The sequence below is a fragment of the Sinocyclocheilus anshuiensis genome, unplaced genomic scaffold, assembly GCF_001515605.1.
Source record: "Sinocyclocheilus anshuiensis isolate Anshui unplaced genomic scaffold, SAMN03320099.WGS_v1.1 scaffold1077, whole genome shotgun sequence".
NCBI lineage: Eukaryota > Metazoa > Chordata > Actinopteri > Cypriniformes > Cyprinidae > Sinocyclocheilus > Sinocyclocheilus anshuiensis.
The window spans coordinates 364,102-377,395 of NW_015557123.1; the positions used below are offsets into that span (position 1 = coordinate 364,102).

General features: G+C 38.8%; 1 protein-coding gene across 1 annotated transcript in view; it reads left to right on the plus strand.

The window, feature by feature from the left end:
* The window catches only part of LOC107677834 (arf-GAP with Rho-GAP domain, ANK repeat and PH domain-containing protein 2-like), a gene marked incomplete at its 3' end in the record, with an annotated part of 85,504 nt that overhangs the window by 30,348 nt on the left and 41,862 nt on the right, over positions 1–13,294 (plus strand). Inside the window, exons 8-9 of the mRNA XM_016472873.1 lie at positions 6,357–6,477; positions 9,688–9,866. Coding sequence (XP_016328359.1) covers positions 6,357–6,477; positions 9,688–9,866 — 300 coding nt within the window. The remainder of the gene's footprint in view (positions 1–6,356; positions 6,478–9,687; positions 9,867–13,294) is intronic.

Here is a 13,294-nt window from a genome sequence, read left to right on the forward strand (position 1 = left end):
ACACCCACACACACACACACACACACACACACACTCTTGCATTTGTGGTTTACGGGGACTCTCCATAGTCGTAATGGTTTTTATACTGTACAAACTATTTTCTATCACCCTACACCAACACCTACCCCTTACAGAAAACTACTGGTAATTTTTGAATTTCATAAAACACCATTTTGTATGTTTTTTTTAAGCCTTTTGTTTTACGGGGACACAGGAAGTGTCCTCATAAACCATGTTTACGTTGTAGTACCCATGTCATTATACGGTGACCGTTATTTCACCAAGTACAACATGTTCCTGGATCAACATCCTTGTTGATCCTGGAATAACATTCCAATTAACCAATCAGAATTGAGGGATAACTTTTCAGGAAATATTTGTTTTAGGCTTACGATCAGGGTTAGGTGCTTCTACACCCTTGTAAATGAGCTATCATTCCACACTGATTTTAGAAATAAATCATGGGTAGGGTTAGGTTTAGGGGTAGGGATTGGGTTTGTCTTACTTGGCAAAATCACGGCGACCGTCATTATACACATTTGTGTCCTCATAAACTATATACTGTATACCAGTACACACACACACACACACACACACACACACATTTGCAAATTCTCACACACAACAGGGCTCTGCCATGTCATGTTCTTGTTTCAGTTTGACTGGGGAGAGCAGAGACAAGCCTAAAACCCTGGTGTCAGTTTTAAACTCAGCATGTACAATCACTTTAAAGTATCTCAGAGCATCCAAACTGCTGCAAAATCCCTCTCTTAATTTCCACTTCCAGTGGGATAAACCTAAAATGTCTTCCATAGCTGTCGACAGTCACTCACTCTTTTTGCAAAAATATAGTAGGACAGAAAAAGCACTGGATGCAGGAACGGGGTGATATCATCAGTGTAAAACAGTGGGGGTAGAGGATGCTCTAATAGAGATGGAGGAGGGGGCATTGAGTGAACCTGCGTGTACCGTGCTGTTGTCTTTCTTTTAGTCCTTTAAGCCTAATCAAAAGAGGAGCATCAGTGGAGCGGCCTGTTCTAGCTTTCAAACACACCAGTTGCTCTCTCTCTCCTACTCTTTCCCTTCTCATGCCCTGTTTACATAGACATATAATTGTGAGATATTACAATTTGAAGTAATTGTTTTCTATTATAATTTATACTACGGGGCCGTTGAATGCTTGAATCTGATTGGCTGACGAACGTTCTGAGGTGTGCAATTATTTTCAGGGAAACGCACGGCGAACGTAGTTCCAGGCAGCTCTCTTGACCGCATTACAGTTCCATATCACTTCGCATAGTTAACTGTAATAACGGAAATTAGCATACAGTACCTATACAGCACACAGGAATTACTGCAATCACACGTGCTCGCACACGCACACTACGGTCACGCAGTTTGCACAAAAAGGTGTTGTCAGCGCTGCCCTGACGATATTATCAGTTAGCCTATATAGTGTAGCAACTTAAAGGCTACACATGACATTTCTCACTAGCGAGGTAATATCAGCGCCGTCTAGAGACGCTGCTGCAGAACACTGTTGAGGGACGCACAGAGGTAGCCTAATTCACACAAGCTCTCTCTCTCTTTCTTTCTCTTTCTCTGTGTGTCTCTGTCTCTCTCGCTCTCTTTCTAATAACTTCATTAATAACTGCATTAGAATGTTATCAACGGCTCAAGCCTCCATTACCAGCTTTAAAATGACGTTTTGGAACTAGCAAAAGAGGCACTGGATGAGATGCGGAAGAAATAATCCTCATAATAATACTCACAATAGCGTAGTATAAGCGGAATAATTGACTCCGGGCCGTTGAATTATTAGAAAAATAATGCACACCCGAGGTGTATTGGCCACGACGCGACGGGTGTGCATTATTTTTCTAATAATTCAACGGCCCGTCGTCAATTATTCCTTATATATTTTTATATTTTAAAGTGTAGCTGATCCTTCAGAAATCATTCTAATATGCTGATTGCTGATTGAGTAATATTTCTTATTATCAATGTTCATTTTTGTGTAAACCGGGATACTTTTTTTTTTTAAAGATTTTTTGTTAAATATAAAGTGCCAAAGAACATCATTTATTTATGTCTTTATATATGTATTTACTGCCACTTGATCAATTGAATGCCTCCTTGCTGATTCAAAATAAATAAATAAAGAATTTATTTACAAAAATGTATTGCCCCTAAACTTTTGAACAGTAATGCATATAAATGATCTTGCCTAGAGAAACAAGTGAGTCAGAACTTCCTAGTGCATGGGTGGCTAGGTGTGTTTGGTTGGTGGTTAAAGTAGCGCAATGACCGTATCCCAAATATCAAATTCAAAATACCTAAAATACATATTTTACAGTCATTGTTATGCATATTGATCATAAACACAGCTAAAAGGCTTCCCACCAGTGGCCCTCCTTCACAAAACTTAACATCTAGCTCAGTTTTATCATAGGTAGAATGCTAAATATTTCAATACAAGCTTTTCAGTCAAATGTAATTTATGCAACATTTCAAACCTTTAACCCACGAGGGAAAATCAGCCCATGGCAACAGTTTAGTTGGGAAGTAGCCCAATTCCATGGAAAAAAACAAACAAACAAAAAAAACCCCGGACTTGACAACCCTGCATCCAGGGCTGGACTAACAAATCCAGCCCATCCGGCCCACGAGTTCCCCTGTGAATGTTTTGCTGGGTTATAGGGCCTTAAATTGGAGTAAATAAATGAATAAATAAAACAGGACAGAAACAAATAATGATGGATATTACTGAATTCACAGCAAATGCAACAAACTTAATAAAGCATTTTTGTCACATAGAAATGCACTTGACAGTAAAGCATTGATTTTGAGCTAGAATGCAGAAAATGTACTGCTATTAAATTCTGACATAATTTCCTCACCCTCATGTCATTCCAAACCTGTATGACTTTCTTCTGTGGAATACAATCACATTTTGTAGAATGTTACCAAACCATTTTGGTTAGCCTTGATTTCTATTGTATGAAAACAATTTTTTTCTCAAATTATTTTCTTGTATGTTCCACAGAAGAAATAAATTCATACAGGTTTGGAATGACATGATGTTGAGTAAATAATGACAATTTTAATTTTTGGGTGAACTATCCATTTTAAGAACTTTAAACCATACCTTAATTTAGGTATCATATTTTTCATTGTCACTCTCCACTCCATAACATTTAAGAGGCTGCTTGCAAATTGGGACCTTATGATTTAGACTATGTGTCATTCAGCATTTAGCGGTAAGTGTGCATAGCCAGCACAAGTACCAGCTCCCTGGGTTCTCTCTTCTTCTAAATAAAGGCAGGCTCCTCTGTGATGGCATCATCCATTAGGAGTCAATGGTGACTTTTGCATTTGTAATTAGATGTTTTGTTTGAATGGTGGCCACCATGAAGCTCTGCTATGGTGTTTTGAGCGGTTGTCAGGACATTGAAAAGTTGGTCCTCTGAGCAGTTTTTAATGCATTTATGTTTGTTTGCTTGGTGTTTGCTTACTGGTTCCTTCTATACATTAAAAATAGCAAATAACAGAATTTCCCTTTACAAGCATCACTAACCAAGAATACTAGGGAGAGTTTCAAAGAAAGACTCCTTAAACTTACTGTCCTCAGCGGGCACATTCTCTCCTCAGTCTCTTGTCTCTGATTGAAATGGTTAATCTCAATCACTGCTCGCTTCTTGACATCACATAATGATGTCATCAATCAGAGACCTTCTTAAGCGTGGGAGAGAAGCAAGCACCATGCTCCCACTGGTTCTCTGTAGGACCCTCGGGGACGGAGCGGCATGGTCTCTCCCCAAACTTACCTGATGTTTCATCAACCTTGCGACCAGGTCTGTGACGTCTGGGGATCCAAGTAACACTTTCATGAGTTTTAGCTTGTATGTGTGAGTGAGAGAGGTTTAGAGTGTCACCTGTAGGTTGGCAGAGTGTGTGGAGATGTTTGGGTTGGGATCAGTTACCTCGTTTCTTAAGTACAACTGTGTGGAAAATCCAGAAAAGCTCAAAAGTCCCCTGGGAGTGTCAGTGGAAAGCTTTCTCACCACCCATTCCCAGGTTTTGATGGTTGTAGTCCATCCAACTTAGGGCACAAGTCAGCTTCCCAGGATCTGCAACTTATAGACTACTGGTCAAATAGTCAGAATAATGAAGATTTTTAAAATGTTTTTGAAAGAAGTCACCAAGGCTCAATTTATTTAATAAAAAATACAGTAAAACAGTAATATTGTGAAATATTACAGTTTAAATGAACTGTTTTCTACTTAGATAACTGAATTTCAGCAGCCATTGCTCCAATCTTCAGTATGACTATTAAGAAATGAAAAATGTAATTATATATATTTTTTCAGCAAGGACAAAATAAATGGATCAAAAATGACAGCAGACTTATAATGATATGCTGTTCCTTTAAACTTTTTATTGATCAAAGAATCCTGGATCAAGGTTTCCATAAAAATATTAAGCAGCAAAAATGGTTTTTAGCATTAATGACCATAAGAACCAGTATTAATAACTGACCACCAATACTAATTGATAACTGAGAATCAAATCGGTGTATTAGAAGGATATCTCAAGGATCATGTGACAAGACAGGAGTAATGGCTGGAGTATTGGAGTGTAATACATTTTATTTTTTTAAATATATTAAAATAGAAAACAGCTTTCAAGACTTCTTGCAAAAACATTAATAAAATCATAATTATTTCAGACTTTGATGGTAGTGTATGGCAGCAGATCTTCTAGAACACTACATTCAGCTGTGTGCTTTTGGCTAGTGTAGGATGTTCATTTTGCATCAAATGCATCATTTTGATCATCATCAGTTTACTGCATGCAGTACATTTACAAGTCATTTTCCACACTCAAGTGCATTAGCGGCCCTCGGCCAGGTGGTGTCCCCATGGCTCCACTGCAGAACTAAATCACTGCTGGTAAAAACAAAAGCTAATGGCATTTCTGGGTCTCTCTGAGCGAATGCAGACTTCATCAGTCAGTCCCTTAAACTTTGTAGCACATTTGGATGTATGTGGTTATGAACATCAAGCCTATGTAGAACAACTGCTGTGAGAGTGACACATCGTCACAGATTTGCGCAAACCATACAAATAAATCCTGCTATACATTTTTTTTTGTGCAGCGTACATCTTTGTTATATGTGTGTTTGTATAAGTACTTAAACCATCTCTAAACTCTTAATGGATGCGCTTGCGTTTGCACATGTACTCTATAAGCCCCCTTCATCATTCCGACACTGAAAATTGTAATTATAATGAATAATTAACGCCAGCTTAGAGAGCACCTCATTATTTCCACTTAGCTTCCTATAAACATGCACACCTCTTCACTTTTATCCCTTTCCTCTCTTCTGCTGCTGTCCAGATTTTAGACAGAGGAAGTCTCATTAATATGCCGGCGAGTTTGGCGGTGGGAAGGATGCAAAATAAGAGAGAGTGAGCAAGGAGTGAAATCCCGGAGAGAGGTGATGGCTGCCCCTACCATAATTAGGGTTAGCTGCAGCCATCGTTGTTAACATGCTGCCTTAATTTGAGGAGATGACGCTCTCTCTGACCCCACTTTCTCTCTCTTTCTCGTTCGCAATCTTATGCTCCATCCGCTTTGTGAGCTTCTCTTCCTTGATCCCTTGGTTCTTCACTCATTCTCTCTCTATCAAGCAATCACCAAAGCTATCATATTCCTCTCTCTTTCTCATTGTCTCTGCTTTCTCACTTTCTCTACCTCATCCGCTCTCTTACCGTCTATCTTTGGCATTACCTCTTCCATTTGCGCCAGCTGAGGAGGGGGTCCCTCACTAAATCTTCTCTTCTATTTCTGTATGGACGAGTTCTAGAAATAGTGCAAGGTCATCATAATAATTAACAGCCAACTGAAATGGACAAATTAATCTTTCTTTTTTTCCCTCTTTCACTCTTTTCCCTTGTTTTGTGTTTTTGTTTGCTTTTCGTTTAGTTTTCTTTTGTTTTGTTTAGTTTGCTTTTTATTTGGTTGTTTTATGGTTTTGTTTGCGTTTTGGTTAATTTTGTTTTGTGTTATTTGTTAGGTTTTTGTTTGAAGCACTGCATCTAAAATGGGTGTTTTTGTTTGTTTGGTTTTGTGTTTTGTTTAGTTTGCTTTTATTTGGTTTTGTTTTGTTGTTTTTGCTTGCTTTTGTGTTTTTTTTTCTTGTTTTAGTAAGTCTTTAGAAAGAAAGAAGTTTCTGAGATTATGAGAGACATAAATTCAGTCAAATGTGTCCAAACTTGTGACTGGTAAATTGTAAACTGTCCATAATCACTTTGCGCTATGAATAATTTTTCTGTCTCCCTCATTCCTTGCAGGAGATGTACTCGAAGGGCCTGATACCTGTTTCAGCAGTTAAACAAGTGTGCGCTCTGGGTGAGAATAAGTTTGAGGTGGTCACCTCTGTAAGAACCTTTGTGTTTCGGGCAGAGAAAGAAGGTGAGCCTCTTTGCTTTTCTGTCTATCTCACATTTCGATCCCCCTCTGCTAATCTCTTTTAAACCAATTCACTCTCACTCTCACTCTTGATCTTTTATCATCTTTTCACTCATATTTTTATCACCTTACCATCTCTGCTATAAGATAAGATGTTCTGGGTAGATCTTCCACTGCACACCAAATCAGAGACAGAGTAAAAGAGAGATGAAAACTAAAGCCAACCAGACTCAAGGAGATCACAATATTATGACAGAACTGAAACAACCGAGATGATAATGATGATGATAGCTTTAGATTTAATATGTACAGTAAACACCCTGTTGGTGCATATAGTTGCCACACCATTGCCTGTGCATTTTATGGGATATTTTTCTTAATATTCATTACTAAGCTGCAATGAAGCCTGATTTAAAGACTGTGAAAAGGCCTGATTATGGTTTTAATAGAGAGACTCATGGTGTTTAAGGAGTAGCCTGGTACTTTAGCTGCAATTCAGGATCAATTTAAAACTGTGTCAGCATTTAGTGGCTCTGAGGATAGTTCTAGTCGTGATTAATTGACAGTGTTACTTTAATATTACAGCTAGTTCATTAGTAATAGCATTTTAGCATGATTTTGTGCTAATTATAGTTGAAAATGTGTATATTTTTTGAAAACAAAAAAATATTATAAAGTACTATAGTACTTCTATAGGTGGTACCTTAGCAGTGTCATGCTGTGTATCTGTATACCGAAGTATGCCATGTTATCTGTCATTATTTGTAAATTAAGCAAAAAATTAAGACCGGTGAGATTATTTTGCTTTTTCAGACACCTTGCAGTAAAAGAAACAGTGGTAGGGTGAGGAGTTCACCATGAGCCAATCAGTTACCATGTTATTGACATGGCCTGTGCTTTCCCCGCTGCAATTACTGTGGTAAATCTGAGGTTGATAGCACTGCTATGTACCATAGTGTCTCAGAATATCAGCAAATAATGGCCTCCTCAGTACCTACTTTATCCCCAGTTCTTGTGTAATGACCTCTGACCCATTACTCTGAGGGAAGTCAGTTTAGGCATGCATTTAACAGTACTTTCCACTATCTAAAAAAAATGAGAGACAGAGAGAGCACTGGTCCGATCAGCTCATGCATCTTTTAACAGCTTTATAGCAGTCTGAAGGAGTCATCAATCTTAAGATAAACACAAGAGAGGAGGAGAGAGAGAATGAGTGCGTGAAAGAGCTGGAAGTGGGTGGTCATGGGATGAGCACAAAAGATAAGAATGAGAATTAGTGTTAGAGATCGAGCACACTGGGAATCATTTAGAGGCGCGCGTGTGTGTGTGTGAGCAAACATTCATGGCTGTGTACTCTTTCTGGGTCAGTCCTCAGCTGTTTAGGTCTCTTCCTTCAGATAGAGTGTGATATTTTGGGAATAACAATGTTTTCATGGATAAAGGGGAAAAATATATTTTGCAGCCACCAATTTTTGACGTTTGGGACTTTGCAAAGTGCTGTTTGTAACTGTCTGTGAGGGTGTGTTGAAGCCATGGTCACTTACAGTGATAACTAGGCCTGTCAAAGTAAATTAAAATTGTTTAACACTGTTCCTTTTTTTCAAGGAAGCCTATATAATCTGCAATCTTTGCTCATGGCGATTCGTGGGTGTTCAGTTCTACTGTCAGGTTGCTTTGAATCAGTCACCTGAAACTAAACGTGATTTTTACACTACTGTTCAAACGTGTGAAGTCAGTAAGAGTTTTTGAAGAATTCTTGCTCACCAAGGCTGCATTTATTGATAAAAAATACAGGAATATTGTGAAATTTTGTTACAATTAAAAATGACTTGATGGAAACCATGATACATTTAGTTTTTCAGGATTGTTTGATGAATGGAAAGTTGAAAATAAAAGGATTTATTTGAAATTGAAATAGTTTGTAACATTACAAATATCTTTAGTGTTACTTTTGATCAACTTAATGCATCCTTGCAGAATAAAGGTATTAATTTCTTACTGATCCCGAACTATAATGCTTATAAAAATGGGATCATTCTAACCAGCCAAACATTTGACCTTGGTAACTGATATTAATCAATAAATAATAGAGAAAATGTTCTTAATGGATTTAATCATATTTATACATATTTATAAACCCAGATGGAATGTTTAACGAAGTAAAGTTATTTACACTTTTTTATGGTGTTATTTAATTATCACCTACAAGTGAATCTCGCGGGCAGCAGTCTTGCAAAACAGCTTTACACATGTCCATAAAGTGTGAGCAAAGTTGTTATATTATCTCATTATTTCAGGTTTTTTATTTCAGTCTTTGCATTTCCTGGGCAGTGTGAGGAATACAGAATGAGATGTGTGAGTGAGACCAATAAAGAGTACCGTTGCCAAAATCTACCTCTTTCAGGTGTCTTTAGTTTATACATATATGCAGAGATCCTACATTTTTACATATTCTGCTCGTTCCTTAAAAATTAACACAATGAATTAACAAATAATTATGATAATATGATTTAATCACAATTAAAAATGTAGTCAATTGACAACACCAAAGTATTAACAAAAAATTGAGTTAGTAGAATAAGTGGAATTGGATAGATATGGCTACACAAACTAAACTTAAGGTGTCAAATGTGGTTATATATCTGATGCACCAACACTTACGGTGCACCTGAAAACTTTTGCTGACAAGCACAATTTGAGTTTTGTCCAAAAGACACGCAAAAACACTCACCTTTGATGAAATGAGATCTCACTCTCTCTCTGTCTCTTTCTCTTACCCCCCTTCTCTCACTCTCTAGATGTGGCAGGTTCTGCAGACCTGCAGAGGATAAGAGTATCCAGCTGTTAATGTTTTTTGGCTAGTGTGTGTGCTCGCAATGAATTTGTGCAAGCCCCTGTAGCCCTATTTAAACACAGCACAAGAGAACACTCTCAGGCTTCCTTCCCCCATCTCATGCGCACACACACAAACGTAGTTGCAGACAGTGCAATGAGACACAGGGGCTTTTGCGTACCTGCTTTGTTTGCAGATTTGAAAGTTTATAAAGTATAACAATAATATTAGACACTTTTTCCTTCCCTTTTATTCCTATGGCATGGTGTCTCTCCACACACGCGCATTCGCTAACATACATCAAACAGACTGCAGCATTCTTCCACAGGCATGCATATTTCTTCTTCTTAGCTCTCTCCATCTTCTGTCTTCCCTCTAAGGAGAACGTCAGGATTGGCTAGAGGTTCTCCAGTCTGCTGTGAGCTCCCAGTCCTCCATTTCCCATCAGCCTCGCAAAAATAACACAAACAAGAGTGGCTACGTCGAGCTGCGTGGCCTCAAAGGAAGAGTCTACCTCAGCCTCATGAGAACCAGCTTCAGACTCTGTAAAACAGACCAGGTAGATCTATATCTGTTTTTTTCTTCTTTTAGACACATGTTGGTCTAGATTCATACTGCTGCTGCCAGCATGAGCTCAAAATGAGTACCACAGCTCAACAACTATGTGCAGGGTCTCCCAATCTATCTATCTGTCTATCATCAAACTTCACCACGCTAAGTCTTGGCTTCGACCAGTCTGTAAGTCTATCTATCTATTTCTTGTCTGTCTGTATGTCTCTTTATCTGTCTGTTTGTATCTCTCTGTCTCAATGGCTAAGACATTGCTTCTACTAGTCTGTATGCCTACCTATCTATCTATCTCTTGTCTGTCTCTCTGTAAACTCTATTACTTTATTACTCTGTAAATGAATTACTTAGATTTTTTCTATTTCTTCCTTTGTTTTTGTATATATAATTGTCCATCCATCCGTCCGTCCATCCGTCTACCTTCAAACTTCACTGTGCTAAGCCATTGCTTTGACCAGTCTGTCTGTCTGTCTATATCTATCTATCTATCTATCTATCTATCTGTTGTCTGTCTCTCTGCTGTCTGTCTGTCTGTCTATCATCTATCTATCTGTCTGTCTGTTGTCTATCTATCATCTGTCTGTCTGTCTGTCTGTCTGTCTGTCTATCTATCATCTGACTATTTCTATCTATCTATCTATCTATCTGTCTATCTATCTATCTATCTATATACAATGGCTAAGACATTGCTTCTACTAGTCTGTATGCCTACCTATCTATCTATCTCTTGTCTGTCTCTCTGTAAACTCTATTACTTTATTACTCTGTAAATGAATTACTTAGATTTTTTCTATTTCTTCCTTTGTTTTTGTATATATAATTGTCCATCCATCCGTCCGTCCATCCGTCTACCTTCAAACTTCACTGTGCTAAGCCATTGCTTTGACCAGTCTGTCTGTCTGTCTATATCTATCTATCTATCTATCTATCTATCTGTTGTCTGTCTCTCTGTCTCTCTCTGTATGTCTGTCTACCTTCAAGCTTCATGTATCTGTGGGGAAGTCGTGGCCTAATGGTTAGAGAGTCGGACTCGTAACCCAAAGGTTGCGGGTTCGAGTCTCGTACCAGCAGGGATTGTAGGTGGGGGGAGTGAATGTACAGCGCTCTCTCCCACCATCAGTACCACGACTGAGGTGCCCTTGAGCAAGGCACCGAACCCCCAACTGCTCCCCGGGCGCCGCAGCATAAATGGCTGCCCACTGCTCCGGGTGTGTGTTCACGGTGTGTGTTCACTGCTGTGTGTGTGCACTAAGGATGGGTTAAATGCAGAGCACTAATTCCTAGTATGGGTGACCATACTTGGCCACATGTCACTCACTCACTCACACTCACTCATCTTTCTGTCTGTCTGTCTACCTTCAAACTTCACTGTGCTAAAGCAGGGCACACACTACAAGATAATCAGGCCGAATTCTCCCCTTTTGACAATCTTAGGTAAAGTCCCAATTGTCGTGATAGTTCTGCAGATTATCTTAAAAGATTTTCCTGTGGTGTGGGGTGTGTTAAGGGTGATTGAATCTGCTCGGAAGCACATTGGGGTCACACCGATCTCAAATCATAAATATCCAGCATGTTGAATATTTACGTTCAGAAATCCTGTGTGGGGTATCCCGAGGACAAACGCAGACTCACACTGTAGACTGTCATGTGGAACAAAACAAGTCCCAATTTGAAAGCGAGCTGACAGAAGACAGAAGCATTACTCACCTCCAGATTTTTTGTCGTTATGTGTGTGGTCACATTGTGAAAATCTGATAAGATTTAAAAAATCTTTTATTGTGGGCCAGCCTTAAGCCATTGCTTTGACCAGTCTGTATGGCTGTCTATCCTTCGATCTTGTGTCTGTCTGTCTCTCTGTACACTCTATTTATATCTGTTTAAACTTTATTACTCTGTTTAATTACTTAAATATTTTCTTATTCCCCCTTTGTTTTTGTGGAGATAATTAGGCACTGTTTTCTCAAGGTAGTGAAATAACTGAAACTTTTACACTTCATGTTTAAAAGTCTGTTTTGTGCTCCCTCCTATGTGAATGAGCCCATATGCTGAGAGTGTAGTTATTATAATGCACACACAAGCCCTGACATTTTGCATACATATGTATGTGATCTATGCCCAATTGGTCTCAGTTTTAAATGAGATTAAGCTGAGAATGTTATTCTGTATGAATTGGCGGCACACACGCTCCCACACACTTTATCATCTCTGTTTGTCTTTCATTATTTTCCTTATTAGCACAAGCAAACATCTTTGTCTTCATTCTGCAAGGAAATAGTTTTTCGTCAGCCGATTTAGCATGTGGGAAAGAGAAAGAGAGCAGTGAAAATGGAAATTGATTGTATTGTGTTTGCATTAAATCCTCTCTGTGGCAATCACTCTGACAAGTGGTGAGAGAAACGGGAGGGAATGGAGGAAAAGAGAGTATGGGGAAAGAAAAGGAATGAGGGAAAGAGGGAGTGAAAGAGGAACTGGGCAGAGAGAAAAGAATGGAGGGATAACAGGGGAAGGTGAAGATGGCAGTGGCTGTTGAGGGATGAAGAAAACACAAAAGAGCATAAAGATGGCGAGAGAGGAAAAAGGTGCGGTGGTGGGTAGCTCAGTTCATGTTCAGTGAAGTGGAGTATTTAATTTAACAAGATGAACGAGCTGCCCAGGATGCTGGTTTTTCCCTCCTTTCCATCTTGGAGAGGATGAAGTGTGCTGCCCTTCTCTCCTCTGAGGTCAGGTCATGATGTTTTCCCAAGGTAATGAAAGTCAACCTAACAGGCAAGCCCAAGTCACGTGACACCGCAACAGTTTAGTGCTACATTGATTTTTGATTTCCTTACTTTCCTTAACCCTCTGGTGCTCTTCAGTCACTTTTGACCGAAAAATTTTCTGTTTTGAATTTTTTTCAATCACAGCGGAATGGTACGAAACTTGGTGACTTTTATGGCATTTGGAATGTGAACACACAAAAAAATTGAGGGCATGATTCGATCAGACAAAAACACAACAATTCTGTCAATCTACAAATCTGACACAATGCAGAAATAAAGTACACAGCAATGACAGGGTGAAACTCTAAAACATAAAGAGTGCAAAACCAACACATCCACTTGCACACACACACACACACGCGTACACACACACTTATACACACACACACCTATGAACTGGTGTGACTAACACAGCAAATATGTAAAATAAAAGCAATAATTCAACTACAATGCTGTAAAAAAGTGGACAGCAAGGAAGGGGTTACACTCTAAAACATCAAGAGTGCAAAACAGACACACTCACTCAAACACACTCACAGACACACACACACACAAACATACACAATTATACACTCAAATGAATTGGTGTGGCTATAACCATATAACCATAAAGGTTGAAATCAGATCAAACCCAGAAGGATTAAGCTCTGATAAAACATTT